The following is a 16,292-nucleotide window of genomic DNA, read 5'->3' on the forward strand; positions in this document are numbered from 1 at the left end:
TTTATTCAGTGCTGTATTACAATTTGTCAAAAACAGTTTAGGCAGCAGTCACCCTTACTGTACAAAAGAGGAGCAACAGTAGACTTTTGTATTTGTTGATTGTTCCTAGGTAAACATGGACAATCGATTTATCTGTTATCATAGGGTGACTCCTTTCTACCTGACAGTATTTTTTTATTATTTTCTTTATTGTTGTGGGCGTTTATTAATTTGTTTTACTGATTATCTTAAACAGCTTGGTGTCTGCCTTCATTGTGCTGCACTTTACACAATTAGTTTGAATGGTGAAATGAATAACTAAGTCAGCAGCTTTCCAGACTCTTGACATTTCTTAAACCAGTGTGTTATGGATCTTAATTTCTACATAGAGTCAATGCCTTGGAATTTTTATTCCTGAGAGCAGTGTTTTTTGATATTGGAAAACTGTATTTTCTTCTTGGGGAAAAAAAAAAAAGACACCTTGCTGAAAAATGCATCTTTTCATTCCCATATTGGGGGCAATAAATACTAGTATTTACGCTTCTTTAAGTAAAAAAGTATCCAGTCTTGCTATAGCATTTGTAATTGCACTAGAGATCAGATTTTTCTCAGGTTAAACTTTTTCTGCTCTGAAACACAAAACAAATGTTATTCAGTACCTATAAAATTTACTTAACATCTCAGAACTAAGCTTGGGAATGACTCAGCAGTGTCAGTATGCCACAGACTTGTTATCAGTATATGGCTTAAAAATGCTAATGTTACTGGATTTTGATCCTTGTGAGAGTACCACTCCTACAAGTACTAGACTAACCTAGTCTTTAATTTCACACAGCAAGCCTAAAGTCATCTTGTGAACCTCAAAATTTTTTCCCAGTTCAATTTCTCTTAAAGTAGGATGATACATTAAGGCCCAATTTCTCAGGCATGTTGTTGTTGTTCCTTGTTGATAAGACAATCAGCTTTCTGACTAATCGTTTTGGACTATTGTTCCACTGTGCTGGCATTCTCCAAAATCAATTAGCAGGAATGTGACTCAAGCTTACTTCTTGAGCTTAGAACAAACAAAAAAAAGCTGTCCAGAAAAATAACAAATACTTTTCCTAGGGAAGCTGCAGTGTCTGCAAGAATTTATCATAGTCTTCAGCAGACATTTTATAGACTTACAAATCTGCAGCTTTCCAGACAAATAACAGAGGACACTCACTGCTGCAACCCGTGAACTTAGTGCATTTGTTCTTCCCTACTCATTCATCTCTGTTCCCTCCATTCATGTGTCTTGCCCATGACAATTTTGTTTTGAGTTCTTCATTCTGCTGAAGGGTGAGTGAGATGACTTTTCAGGGACATGACATCCAAGTTTAGGTCTCTTTACTAGTAACATGAGTATCACTGCAGTTGTTTTTAATGACTGGGACTTTCCTTTGATACTAGGTGATGCAGATGTATCTCCCATTCTGTGGGATTGCCATATCCAATGCCCAGCTATTTGCAGCTTCAAGGAAGGAATACGACAGAAGCAGGGTAAGTAAAAATGTGTATTAGACCAATATCAACCCGTTTGTTCTTTCACATTCGAGCCATGTATCAGTATTTGCTAAGCAGATAGCTCTAGCTGTGTTTTATTTTTAAAAATGCATTTTCAACATATCACTGTCTTGATTGAGGCAGCAAGCAGAGGGTGTGGGAGGGAAATATGCTCATGGTAGTGGCTGTTGTTTCCTGATGTCAGTTCCCTGTTTTGTAGTTCACAAACAATTGTGTTTGTGACACAGAGACAGTGAAGGAGAGAGTGTTACATTAGCAGAGATTCAAACTCTCATAAAACTCCAGCAACACCAAACCTTTCCCATCATAAATTTGTTGTATTCAATTCATGTGCAAATAATGTGGATATCTCTTTATAAAAGTAAGCGAGAAAAAACCTGTACGTGAGGAGTTTTGACAGCACATAACTGCACAGATTCATTATTCACATTATTCATGACTGCTGATGCCATGCATGAATTGGAATGCTGACCTCACATGTCGTTCTCAGAGTTGTCTTTATTAAGAAATCAAGTGGTAATTTTGAGGATTTTGAAATCATTGTTGTTTGGGGTTTTTTTTGTTTTGATTTGGGTTTTTTGTTGGGGTATTTTTTTGTTGGAGTTGTAATTTGTCAGGTGGGTTTTTTTGTTTGTTTTTTTATGGGGTTTGTGTGTGTGTGTTTTTATTGTTGTGGTTATTTTAACCCACCTTTCCTTCAATGGCATGAAATGGTGCTTACCATAGAGCATAGCTCCAAAGTTTCAGTAAAAATGCCACCAGCAGTTACTGTTGCTTCATAAAGCAGGGGAAACTACAGGATGGGTCTGTGTATTGAGCACTGACATTTGTGTATTCAGGATTTTGGAGCTTTCTGTGTATGGACTCTAATGCCTTTCATTACTCCAAAAACTAACCACAACCCTTTCGAGTGGTGTGTGTATTTAAAGGTCATGAAGTATCTGAGCTTGTGTTTTGTCCAGGTCTGACTACAAAGCACTATATTTTGGTGTGGAGATGCGGAGAAGACTTTGGGGAAAAAAGATTTTCTGCCAAAGTTGTTTTTTCTCTCTATGTTGTTCAAACAAAATTGTTGACTACAAAGAGACATGAAATTTGATGCAAAATTCCTAGCCTGCAAGGAACAATAACAGATTTCTGAGGAGTTGGTGTTTAACTTTCTGAGGGAGACATTCAGCAGAAAAATATTAGGGACATTCTCATCCATCATTAGAAAATGTTAAATTCTAGTTGCTGGACACATCAGGAGATTAGATTGGATCTATAGATTCTTTGTTTCTTCTTGTCACTTCAGCATGCCAGGAGTAACAAATATAATTGCCATTTGATAGCTACACAATAACCTGTATTTAATTGAATTTCTGACATGGTGGTGGTCTTTAGCTTTGTCTGCTCTATGGTTAAAATTAATTGGCAAGTAGCATGTGATGGACAAGACCATACTTTGCATTCCCTATCAAACTGGGCACCAATGGTGACAAATTCTAGTGACTGTGATCAACATTTTGCTGATAACCACTGAACAGAAAGTTAAGTTTATAAGCTCACAAACATGGATTTTCTTTAGCGTTGATGCTGTAAACGAGCATAATGAAAAAGCACCTTTCTTTGGACCCATGGCAAGAAAGAACACGGCCTGTTATTTTTGAAGTTGATAAAATGAGAGGGGAAGCCCTTCATTTTAAAGAATTGTACTTTACAGACATGTTTTTAGTGGTAAAGACTAGGTCAGAGTGGTGTTGGGACATGAAGTGTTGATATGTATTTCTTTCTAGCTTTGAATGTGTAAAATGGGTAACAAATTAGTAAAATGAAGTGTAATTGCACCAGCAAAATCAATTATAGCAAACAAAGTAACTCAATACATGCTGTGTGCTTGGAGAGTGCATTATAACCATGGTTTCATTTTTGGACCACAGTAAAATAGTTTGCAAGATTTCCATTGTACACCAGGAAATGGACTGTGCCCAGTTATGATCTAAGGAACACTAACTTCTGTTTTCGGATACCCTCATCCCAATTATGTTGCTGTAATCCTTATCTGAGTGACATTTTCAGTGGGTCACTCATATTAAAAGCAATCCCAGAGATTACACCTCTTTTGTAATGCTCCACATACTTACTAATTCTTCAACCGACACAAGAGTTTTCTGTCTTTCTATGCAGGCTTTACTGGAAGTAGTGAATGACCTCTTTGAGGAACAGACTGACTTAGAGAAAATTGTTAAGAAAATTATGCATCGGGCCCAGAATCTGCTGAAGTGTGAGCGGTGCTCGGTATTACTTTTGGAAGATATTGAATCACCCGTAAGTATGGCTGCACATCCTGTAGACAGGCTAGTATCTGAGTGGTGGAGAAGCTGGTTTTATTGAGATGTACCTGCTTGATGTCATATGTAAGTACTGGACAGCAATTATGTCATATCATTCTTACATGTGATTTAGGTACAGCTTTTTCAATGCCAAACCTTGTGGTTTAAACCCAGTGAGCAGCAAAGCCCCACACAGCTACTCCCTTTTCCCCACCCCAGTGTGATGTGGAAGCGGATTGGAAGGGTAAAAGTGTAAAAACTCATGGATTGGGATAAAGTTTAGCAGGTAAAGCAAAAGCTGTGTGCACAAGCAAAGCAAAATAAGGAATTCATATGCTACTTCCAAACAGCAGGCAGGTGTTCTGTCATTGACTGGAAAGCAGGGCTTCATTACATGTAACAACCACTTGAGTAGAAAAATGCTGCAGTTCTGAGGTGCCTCCCTTCTCCCTCCTTACGCTCCTTTTATTGCTGTCATGTGGTATGGGATATCTGTTTGGTCACTTAGGGTCAGCTGTCCTGGCTGCATCTCCTCCCAGTCGGCTGTGCACCATCCAATCTGTTCACCAGGGTGGCAGAGTGAGAAACAGAGAAGGCCTTGACACTGTGCAAGCGCTACTCAGCAATAATGAAAACATCCTTGTGTTACCAACACTGTTTTCATCACAGATCTTAGACATGTCACTATAGAAGTTGCTATGAAGAAAATGTAACTGTATCCCAGCCAAAAACAATATAGCCACTTTTTCAAATGGAAACTGAAAGGTACATTCATGATTTCTTCTGATCATTTTGAAGGCATTTAGTGGGATGTCTGTAAGTCTGTCTATGAGTCTGTATGTCTATCTATGAGTGATATGATCCAGATGATATTCTGTGGCTCTCAGTTGTGCGTGTAGTAGGTTTAGTGATTGCAACAGAACAGCTAGGACAGATTAACTGAGAAGTAAGGTGCTCCTGTGGTCTGCTTAAAAAAGAAAAATTACCTGATGTTATCAAATATTTATTTGCTCAGTTCCTTTCTTTCATCACATACCCACTAACTTCATTTACATTTATCTGGAATTTATGACCTTGCTAACATTTTCAGGCGAATGTCTTAAGATCAAATGGATGGTGCTTGCTAGCAATTTCAGAACAAGAAATAGCTGCATCATCAACCAAGCCTTTACTGCTTATTTTTAGAGCTAACCTGTTCTACATACATTCCAATAAAGAATTTTTGGGTCTTTCTATAATGTTCATACCTTCACGTCTGCCGTTGTTTAACCGTAGCAAACTGAAATACCTGCGTAGTTTCTATTCTAGTGTGTAGTGCTACATCTTTAATCAGACTACCAGTGCTTCAGAAATAACAAACAAGCACATCAAGACTTTGTGAACTGACATCCTATTTATTCAGCAACTCAGTGGGCTTTAGGGCCATCTAATCAGTGTCTTCACAGTAGCCAGTTTCTGAACTTCTTGCATTGAATTGTTTTTTGGTTTGTTTTTTTTTTTTGGGGGGTGGGGGTATGAAATACAGTATTTTAATGTGGAATAACATCAAGACAATAAAGGCTGAACCTGTAACACAGGGAGTTTTCTCAGCTATGTTTGGTGGAACACAGGACTTACTTCTTCCTGGAAGTTTTCTAGTCACTCTACCAAGGGTATGTTTGGGAGCACATGGTTGCACATTTTAACAAGTTTCTTTAATACTTTACAAAATGAACAATGAGAAACAGTCTTAGTTCCTCAGTGATGAAAATGCTGTGGATAGATAAGTCCTCTTGTTGTTTTGACCTAGAAATTTTTCCCTGACCTTAGAGAAAATCCACTGGAAAAGACACATTTACATAAAGATGCTTGTTCTTGTGACAGGAAGAAGCTTTTGCATTGAGTAGGTGAAGTGAAAATACAACTTTCAGCAATACTGAAGTATATTTGATTTTTACATTTGCCCTGTCCACTTGACCAAGGAATAATTATTTCATTACAGAGCTCTATTAAGTTGAACACATGGACATAAGGTATATGAAAGTATTTGTCAGAGCTGGATTTCGCACAGTTTTGACAAGATCTTTCACTGGGACTTTGTAGGAATGCCATTCATAGGACATGAGTGCCTCTTTAAAAATATGTAATGCTTTTCTGACTGTTAGTAGTAGTAAAATAAGTAAACTGCTTTTATATTGGTAGCTCCCTTCAGTGTTTTCATTAGGAACAAAGTATGGTCCCTTCTACTGAATCGAGGGGCAGTTGAAAGATAAATTTGTTGCTTGTAATATCATTCTTTTTTCTATCCAAGTATCTTCTGATCCACTGACTCTGTAACTGATTATATGTTGCTGGGCTGTGACAAGTCTAAATGATTATCAGAGATTAAAGTTTGTGGATGGCAGGGAAAAAAAAAATCTTTTCTGGAGGAAAGATGTGATTCTTATTTCACTTAGACTAATGGAAATTAAATACTTCCAGTGAAGTATACCCTAAATTACACTACCTTTCATAAAAGCAAGACTGAAGTTTGTATTTCATTTATATATTCTGTTATAGAATTTTAATGTTTCAAGATTGTTTTCTCTTTCTAGACTCCCCACACTGCTTTTATAATTACAAGATACAGTTCTACTCCATTCTTATGAAATGCCACTATGTTTGCAAGTATAACATGATTTTTATTTTTCCACAGAATACTACATCGTGTTAGTTACAGGCTGTGGGTGGCATTGTTCACTTCAGTTTTTAGCTCCTGGTGTTATTTCTACCTTTGAGCACGGAAGGTGGTGGGTTTGTGGTGTTTTTTTCAAAACCACAGGCAGTGAGTTCTCATTCCTCTAGACCAAATTCTGAAGTGTGGACAGCCAAGGTATTCAATCAAGCCTAAAATTTTTCATAAATCATAGGTGAATTTGAAGGAATAAGTTAATTTGCCACCCATTTTGTCTTTCTCGTGGCAAGCTAGTAATTCTTCTGATTCCCCCTATTTTGGAAGGTTAACCTATATATTAGAAAAGATATCTTCATAGATTAATTCAATGTTGAGTCACATCTAAAATATCATCCTTTTTACATCATGTAAAAAGCTTTTGCAATATGGAACTGAACTGGAAGATGGGGACCTATACAAGTATCCAAAAACATTACCTATGTTCTATATCATGTTAGTCACTCTTAAAATGTTTCACTTACATGCTTTTGGTACATACACTCAAGGAAAATAGGTTGACATTAGTAGTAAAAATGTGGGGTTTTTCATTTATTTTCCTGTGTTAAAAAAAATAGTACATTTGGGTAAAGCTCTGTAATTCCTGTTCCAAAGACCTTCAAAGGGAAGCATACACTGTTGCAGGAAATAGTTTCATGAAGGACTCTGAAGATAAAATTGGCTTTTTTATTGTTTGTTAGTGAACTGTGCACAGCATGTGTTTTGAAGATGAATTCTCCATTGGGGGAATACAGACTGAATTTTTATTGAAAGACCATTGAATAAAAATGCAGTTTAAATATAAGAACCTTACATTACTGTACTCTTACATATTCATTCATCTTAACAACAATTTTAAGTTACTCTCTTTTTGTGACAGGTGGTGAAATTTACCAAATCTTTTGAGTTGTTATCTCCAAAATGCAATGCTGATACTGAAAACAGGTTAGTGCCCGTGCCTTCTGTGGTAATAGGTTGCTTCATTTTTCTGGGTCTGCTTTTGTATACTTTTCTATTTACACTTTATCTTATACCTTTGTAACCTTCCCTGTTACTGCTGTATATAGATTTTGATAAAAAAATAACTTTTTTTACTTCCAAACTAGTTCCAAACCATTTTCTTTCATGATCTTACCTCTCTTTTCTCCTGCTTAATTTGCTTTACCTTACTGGGAAAAGGAAGAGGGGGAGGGAGTCTACATCTATTTCCATTTGGGCTTTTGGACTCCAGGTAAAGCTCAAACCATCACACTGTGTAACCACTGCATACAACACATCAACTGGAAAAGGCAGATGAATGGTTATTGCTGTCTTGTGTCAGGAGAGGATGAGGGCAGGGAATTGAAAAACAAGAAAACCAAAGCCGGAAGAGGAGACATTTTGTTCTTCCTCCTTACAATCTGTGGTTCTGTCATGTCAAATTCCCAAAAGTGAAATCAGCAACAATTTAATCTCTGTGAATGCAGTCTGAGAAAAAACAATGTTGTCAAATCTGACTGAGTTTTGGCTGGTTTCCACATTCTGCATACTTCATTCATTTTCCCTGGAGGTGTTCAAGAGGGGATTGGACGTGGCACTTCGTGCCATGGTTTAGGAGTCATGAGGTTTTGGGTGACAGGTTGCACTTGATGATCTCTGAGGTCTTTTCCAACCTTATTGATTCTATGATTCTATGATTCATGTGGTTGTAAATTTCCTTGAGCATACTTTTAATGTCTTATGGAACTTTGGGTAGATCTGATTGATGAATAGTGTGAGCCTATAGTTTTTGCTCAGGCAAGACTGCTGCTTTCTTCAAATGGAGACTTGATTAAATAAATATATGTGCCCATGTTTTTATATATATGTGTGCATATGTATATATGCATAGAATCACAGAACTGTTTCAGTTAGAAAAGACTGCTAAGATCACCAAGTCCAACCATCAAGCTAAGGCCACCATGGCCAATAGACTGAAGTGCCATGTACACATTTCCTGAACACTTCCAAAACCAGTGACTCCGTCACCTCCCTGGACAACCTATTCCCATGCCTGACCGCTCATTTGGTAAAGAAGTGTTTCCTAATATTCAATCTAAACTGGCACAATTTCTGGCCTTTTATTGCCTGATACTAGGGAGAAAAGACTGACTCCCACCTCCCTACAACCTTCTTTCAGGAAGATGTAGAGAGCAACTCTCCCAGCACAGCATCTAAAAGAAGAAACCAGGAAATGACTGTGTAGAACATACAAACAGTGTTTGGCATAGTTGGAGTAGACAATTTCTGAGCTCCTTTCCAACCTAAGCCATCCTATGATTAGTGAGATAAAAAATTTAAAACTACTTTGGGTGGTTTGTAGATCTCATACAAATTCCTTCTTACAGTTGTGTTGAAAGGGTTCCAATAAAAATTAAATTCTGCTCAAGTTGGAAAGCCTAAAAACCTCAGATAATATGTATTCCTAGAAATTGTGTTCCTGTGACTAAATCTTCTTTGAGTCCCCAGTCAAAACAGAAATGTGTGATTTGCTTAGTAGGATCTGTATGTAAACATTGATCAGTATGTAAACATTGAGAACGGGCAATGCATGTAAACATTGAGAAAGGGCAATGAGAAACATTGAGTAAGTAATGGTAGAAAGCGTTTAGTATATATGGGGTTACTGTATTAATTTGTACAAGACAATAAAACACAACAGTTTTCATAAGATGTCCTATGTGTGTCCTTCATCCAATGCATGGATGAAGATTCAGGGCTATTTTGAGGAAGTTTCTCCTATCTTTCAGGGCCTAATCTCGCTAACTATTGTACACACCTTTTATGTAAATCAATTCATACTGATCCCGAATAAGAATTTTCCATATCAAATGGCCGCCATAGTGGCAAACCTATCCTTCTGTCCAACTTGCTATCCATATCTTGTAGGAAACTTAGATTACTTTGAGCTTTGCCATATTTCAGCCCTTTAAGCAGCTTTTCAAAATATTTTTGGGTACTTTGCCTTGTTTTGTGCTTTATTTCTTTACCTCTAGCATGGTAAGAAGCTACCACTTCATTAAGGTGAATATGCACATTGTGCTCCAGATTACGACAGGTCGTAATTCTTAATGCTTTTCAAGGATTGATCTCACAGCACTAGAAATATGGGTAATATTATTTTTAAGATGTGCAAGCTGACAGTAAAGCCCAGGGCCACTGGGAAAGACAGATAAAAGCTAGATCTTTTCCATGCCCTATGCACTAGCTGAGCGATGGGAATGGTGAGACAAATGGAAAAGGAAAACAAGTGATAAAAAATAAGAAGGTTTAAATGTGAATAAATAATCTGTTGATTCGCCTAGGAATGAAAAGTTACTACTTTTGATAAAGAGCTTCAGGGTAGCAGCTGGTCTTTCCTAGGTCGGTTAAATGAGTGAAAATACGTTCCTTTTGTTTAGGAACAGGAATATCAAGGGATGTGGTTGTTATTCCTGTTTTTCTCAAACTTGATCCATAGCCAGATTAGTCAAAACAATGTAGAGTAGTGTCAAGATAATCAAGCTGGATCACTTCTTGTTACCATAGTTATACTGGCATGTTACAAAAAGGCAATTTGTAGTAGCCTGCTCTGCACGTAGTCAAGGTTATTTTAACTGTAGTCTGAGACATAAATAAGCACATGCAACCTGGTAGCTAGTCTTCATAAGATTTATAAAGGCATATTTCTGTACATCTTAATATAAAGACTTATTGTTTTCTCTTTTGTTTTTCATCCAGTGGAGAGGGAAGTTGGTTTTACAAAGACCAAGGTTAGGCAGGCATATATGACGTCACATTTGGATGTAGTACAGGCACAGCTTGAATTATTGGCGCTATAGCGTGAAAAGAAAGGTTATTTAGGATACAGAACAATGCCATGAGCCCTTGACATTTGAACATTCTAGTGAATTTTGGCCTTTTCATTCTACATTCTGATACAAAGTCATGAGACGTTTCATGTGGAAAAAAATGGCAAGCTGAGTTTCTTCATCATTACACCGGTGAACATAAATGTTATGTATTTGAAATTCTAGTGAAATACAAAGAGATTATACAATGAGAACAGTTCTAGATATGCTTTATCTGAAAGAGAGAGACACTTCAAGGACAACATAACCTTTTGTGTCCTAACATGATTTCCTACATAATTTTAGAAGAAATTTGCCTTCTTACATGTAACTGATAGCAGTTCACCTGTTTAGTCCCAAAATATTCTAATGAATTTTGTATCTTTTTTTCCTTTGCTGTTGGTTGTAAAGAAATACCTTGAAAGACCACAGGGCATTTTTCTGTTCAGTTTGCTATTTTCTAACACACACCATTTTCTCTCCCCTTGATATAAGATTACTTAAATCTTAGAAGATCTGAAGGTTCAGTTCTGATTTATTCTAGATGGAAATGAGTCCAAAGGACTCTCCTGGCAGGACTCACCTGCATGGAAGATGACTTGGCAGGTTATGTAGCTGAAGTAATGGTTCTCTAACCTGAATACCAGTGGAGGTGAAAAGGTTAACTGCCCGAGCTATGGCATGGCAGAAAATACCTGTGCTCTCTCCTAGCTGGCCTGGTACAGAGAAAGTGCCAAAATCCCTTCTAGCACTGTTTTACCACCACTGTCCCTGGAATGATGTGCACTCAAGGATCACTACATTCCCTGCACTATTTTTATGCTTCTCAAGGATCTGGCAGGGTTCATGTCAGTGTTCAGAGAGGGTTGGAGGTTCCTGTGATTATGGTTGTACCACTTCCTGCTGTACTTTCTGCCATCCCTATCAGGCAAGCATTAGGGAATATAGCAAGGCAAGCAGCTGCATATGGGGAGCCTGCAGCACTGTGCTCTTCAGCAGGGTTTAATTTCCTGCATGGCATGCAGTGTTTCTGCTAAGGCATGGGAAAGACAGAGATGGTGGTGTGCAGCTGCCTGTGTCAGTCCAGCAGGACTCACTCAGAGCTTTGCAGTTTGGAAAAGATTGTTACTTGTGGTTTTCGAGTAGCTTCTGAGTGTTTTGAGTTGGTGAGGATGGAGACAGAGCCAGCTGGCTGTATTTTGCATCAGAATTAATCACTGATATTTCCTCCCAGTGAAAGTTGAGTGCCTCTCTTCCAGAGTATAGTTTCAAAGCACTTGCCAGGAACAACAACATAGTAGGTCATACTTTTAAAACTCCTTCCTAAATTATATCTTGTTTCTTTTACTTCAATTCATTTGCTGTTTAAAATGCTTGACACCCATAATACAGTCCAGATTTAGTGTGCTTTATATTATAATGATAATATCCAGATTTTTAGGCTATGAAATAGGAACCATGCTTTGAAATTAGATTCTTATACTCCTTAAAGATGTTTTTGCTTCTCAAGAACTGACACTCTTAAATAATTGTTAACCTGCAAATGTGAATTCTTCACTTAGCTAAAAAAAAAATCATATATCATTAAATGGTCCTGTCAAATTATACACATAACTTTTATAATAGTCACTCAAAATTCCTATCTGAAACAGAAATAGATACACTTAGATTTATTTGTGTAAATCATTATTATCTTTATAGTCTCTTAAGAATATTGAGTTTTCTTTCAAATGTGTGACTTAGTTGAATTAGTTTCCCAAAAATCAATGGAGCCAACAAAAATCAATCCTGTCACTTCAATTGAGTCTTTCAAGCATTTTATTGTGCATCTTTCTTTCATTCATGTGCATTACTTTGAAACTTCAAGCTAGTGTAGTCTTCTCCATGTCTGCTCAGACTCAGTTTATTTTTTACAGTAATGTTTCTCAAGTGTTGAAAATGTCTTTCTTACTCAGTTTTCTTCTCAAAACATTCGTATGTTCATTCATACATGAATGGTTACACCTTGCCAATATAAAAAAACCTGTCTGTGATGAATCAATAAGCCCTTTCCTGCTGATTAGACAAGATTTAAGATTAGGGTTTGAGTTTTCTGGAGGAGCTACGGTGGATTGTAATACCCATAATTCTAGCATCTAATGTTCTCCTCCATGTTGTATGTCTACTTGTATCCACCTTACATTACCAACTTTCAGACTTACTTCATTATCCCCTTTTCAGTTCTAGCATTTCAAAACAAAATAGGGGGAAAAAAGGTATTTCCCTTGACAGAAAAATTATTGGAAGTATTAATTAAAAATACCTCAAATTATTAGAATAATTTGGAAAACTAAAATCTTAACATGATATGCATTTAGGTACCTCTACAGAAAAAAATAATCATTTAGAACTGTTTGCTTTTCATGGGCTGGCCTGTATCCCACAGAAATACTTCGGACGTAATCCTCATCTTGATTCCTATGTAAATATGCTTAATTATTAAATTTTGTATTTACTTGGGAGAATAATGTTCTTTTCAGTAAAGAAAAAAACAAACAAACAAAAAAACCCAACAAAAACAACTGTGTAAAGGAGAGAATGTTTTATGTACCTTTTCAATAAATACTAAATTCTTGTTCCATAAATAACACTTAGTAAACATTAACAGCTCTAAATGGTTCTGCTGCTCCTGTGAATAAGCCTATAAGACATGCTGAACTTCCGAGCAATGTTGATTATATTCTTTTCTTCCCTTGTTATGCCTTTCCATAGTTTCAAAGACAGCATGGAGAAATCATCATCTTACTCTGACTGGCTAATAAATAACAGCATTGCTGAACTCGTAGCTTCCACAGGTCTCCCAGTGAATATCAGTGATGCCTGTCAGGATCCTCGCTTTGACGCTGAAGTAAGATTTTCTCTTTTTCATGTAAATACACATCATATTTTTTATGTTGCTGCTAACATAACACAGTTTTATTGTTACATCTCAGTGGCTGTAAACCATGTGAATATTTAATTTTTAAATTTTTTTTCCCCATCCAGCACGTCCTCCTCTTGGTGTGCTGGTGTTTACATGGCTTTGTATAGTAAACATAAGTCACTGAATTAGTGTCTGACTTCAGGCAGCTACTAAGTCTGTTTGAGATTTTTTCTCTTTTTTTATTTTTAAATGCTACCTTTCTCTACCAAGTGCTCTGATAGTTATGGAAATTGATTTTTTATTTTTTTTTATTGCTGAAAATTCTGCTGTTGTTGTTCAGTATTGGCAGAGTGCTTTATACTATATTATATATAAAACAATAAATGAGGCAGAAAATTCTATTCAGCACTTCAGGACCAATTCAACCAGCATAAAAAAAATACAAAATCTTGCATTTGACCCTGTTGTTTCATTTTTTCCTATCTTGCACTTCTGCACAATTCCCTGCTCACTCTTGCCTCTTCTGAAAATGTTATTTCCTGGAAAACCCCTGTTATTGCTGCTTTACAAAATCAAACCCCTTTTATAGCTGCTTTACTAAATCAAATTTCAGTTGGACAATCAGGAAGGCTATTACTAAGGCAAACTTATTAAGTGGAAGTTGTCTCTAGTAATCCACCAGTGTAAGTAATCAAAGAATTGTCTGGACGTTGCCTTAGTTGCAGTCTGTCATTAATTCCAAATCGAAGAATCAAAGTCAAATAGTGTAACCTTTCTATAGCAAAGAAGGCAATGTCTGCATTTTCTTTGGCAACTTTTAGAATAATCCTTATGACTTTTGAATAATGTTACTGTGAACAAAATTTCAACAGAAATTTCTTCTGAGTGAGTGCTAATTATGTGGAATGAATTTTGTAAATGCAAACATATTCTTTAACACTTCTATTACTAGAATGTAAAAGACTGCTTATGGAAGCTCTCCTTTCTATGTTTTAGGCTGACCAGATTTCTGGCTTTCATATAAGGTCTGTTCTGTGTGTTCCTATATGGAATAGCAATCACCAAATAATTGGTAAGACCATACTAATATCTGCATAATTTTTGTCCCAATGCAAATTTAATTATGGTGTTGTCTTTTCATTCTGTGTTCCTTTTTCTTCCTTTCCCCAGCTGAATATTGTTAAGAAGTTATGATACTTAGGATACTTACTTTGTAATGAAACCTGAAGGCTAAGGAGGTGAAAACAGAAATTCTAGCAATGTTATGTTTGATATGCTTTGATACTTTTCTTGGGTCTCCTTTTTTGTACACAACTCAAACTGTTTCTGCAGTCAAGTGAAGTTGTCTTTTGCCCTTTTTAATGATAAACTACAATCAGGGAAGACTTACTGGAGAGGCTGTGTCTGTTATCAGAGCTGCCTGTAGCAGTGGTGTGTACTAGATCAGGATGTGACAGGGGTTTATTGCTTGTTTGATAGGGTGCCTCCCAGCTATATTACACTTGCAATTTGCCCTGTGTTATTACCTGCTGTTGGCATAAAAAGGAGTGCCAGGTTCCTCTGATAACTTTCCACTTTTCACAGATGCAAGACAAAGTGATAGCAGTTTAAATTGGCAGGGCAAAACTTACATCCCTGAGTGTTGCGGCTGTGAGAGCTGAGATCAGTAACGCATTGCTGAAGGCACACGGTGCCATGTGGGATCAGGGTCTTTGAGCTTATTCAGCAGAGATGATACGGGAATTGAGGTTTTAAAAGCAGGGTTCATTGTTGTGAAGTATGTATTTCATTGAAGAAATATAAAGAAACTGAACCTTTGACTGCTGATAGCTCCTGCAGTATTTTTCTAACAGCATATTGTAGCTAAATAAACTACAAATGGTTTATGGCAGCAGAACTCAGTGTTAGTTCAGTTAGAGCCAAGCACTTTAAACACTTCTTATTTTTCAAGTGGTTTAAGAAAGTTGCTTTTCTTTTTTTTTTTTTTTTTTCCATTGGTTCAATCAATTTATGAACTAGGCATGAGTAAAAAAAGGACATACATATACAGGTGATGATAAACCAACTAAAATTTTAGGAATTAAGGTACTGATTCAGGGAATTATACTAGTTACTCCAAATTGCTAGGACAACTTACAGGACCGCTGTTAGCAAAGTTGTTAAGTTCTTTACAAAAGAGTTCTTTTGTGAAAAACATTGTGACTAACTTTCAGATTTGCAATTTTCTACTTAGAGAGTGAAGATTAACTGAATCCCGGTATCCAAATGATCAGAATTCCATGTGCTTGTGCCTATTCAATGATTTTCAGAATAAATATTTGCAGTTTTTTGCTTTTTGGTTTGGAATATTTTAAGTGTTAGTTACCAATCAATGCAATATTCTGCACTGTGACTTGATGAATGAAGCTAATAATTTGTATTAACTCTTTTTAAAGGAGTAGCTCAAGTGTTGAACAGGCTTGATGGGAAACCCTTTGACGATGCTGACCAACGACTCTTTGAAGTAAGAGGCATTTGGTTTTGCAGCAATAATATATTTTTTAGCAGGATTTGGTATTTCTGGATAATGCTGCTTCAGACTACTCTAGGGAGAGAAGAATATGCATTTATGGTCTGACATTAATTCTCAGAACTCCTCACATAAGGTTACATCCTAATTAAAACAAGTTTCTTGTATCTGATCTTTCTCATCTTGTTGAGGCTGGTGACTAACTCGCATTCTCAAATAACCTGTCTGAGCATGATTATTAATATTTCCATGCAATTCCTTTTCATGATTAAACCACCATTCATCTTTGTGTTTCTATTACAATTGAATTATAATTGACTTTTTTCCTTTTTTTTTAAAATTCTAGGCTTTTGTTATTTTTTGTGGCCTGGGCATCAACAACACAATTATGTATGACCAGGTGAAGAAATCCTGGGCAAAACAGTCTGTGGCTCTTGACGTATGTATACATCTTAAAAAAAAACCTTCTCTTGCTCTTAAGTGTCATATATAAAGATACCAACTA

The 16,292-nt window shown here is 36.6% G+C and overlaps 1 protein-coding gene across 3 annotated transcripts in view; it reads left to right on the plus strand.

Moving 5' to 3' along the window:
* The window catches only part of PDE11A (phosphodiesterase 11A), a 126,315-nt gene that overhangs the window by 49,458 nt on the left and 60,565 nt on the right, over positions 1 to 16,292 (plus strand). For all 3 annotated transcript variants that reach the window (XM_054174135.1, XM_054174149.1, XM_009906662.2), the window contains 7 exons: positions 1,414 to 1,503; positions 3,694 to 3,834; positions 7,409 to 7,473; positions 13,128 to 13,263; positions 14,275 to 14,350; positions 15,714 to 15,781; positions 16,134 to 16,226. In XM_054174135.1, coding sequence (XP_054030110.1) covers positions 1,414 to 1,503; positions 3,694 to 3,834; positions 7,409 to 7,473; positions 13,128 to 13,263; positions 14,275 to 14,350; positions 15,714 to 15,781; positions 16,134 to 16,226 — 669 coding nt within the window. The remainder of the gene's footprint in view (positions 1 to 1,413; positions 1,504 to 3,693; positions 3,835 to 7,408; positions 7,474 to 13,127; positions 13,264 to 14,274; positions 14,351 to 15,713; positions 15,782 to 16,133; positions 16,227 to 16,292) is intronic.

This window comes from Dryobates pubescens, chromosome 2 (assembly GCF_014839835.1).
Source record: "Dryobates pubescens isolate bDryPub1 chromosome 2, bDryPub1.pri, whole genome shotgun sequence".
Classification (NCBI taxonomy): Eukaryota; Metazoa; Chordata; class Aves; order Piciformes; family Picidae; genus Dryobates; species Dryobates pubescens.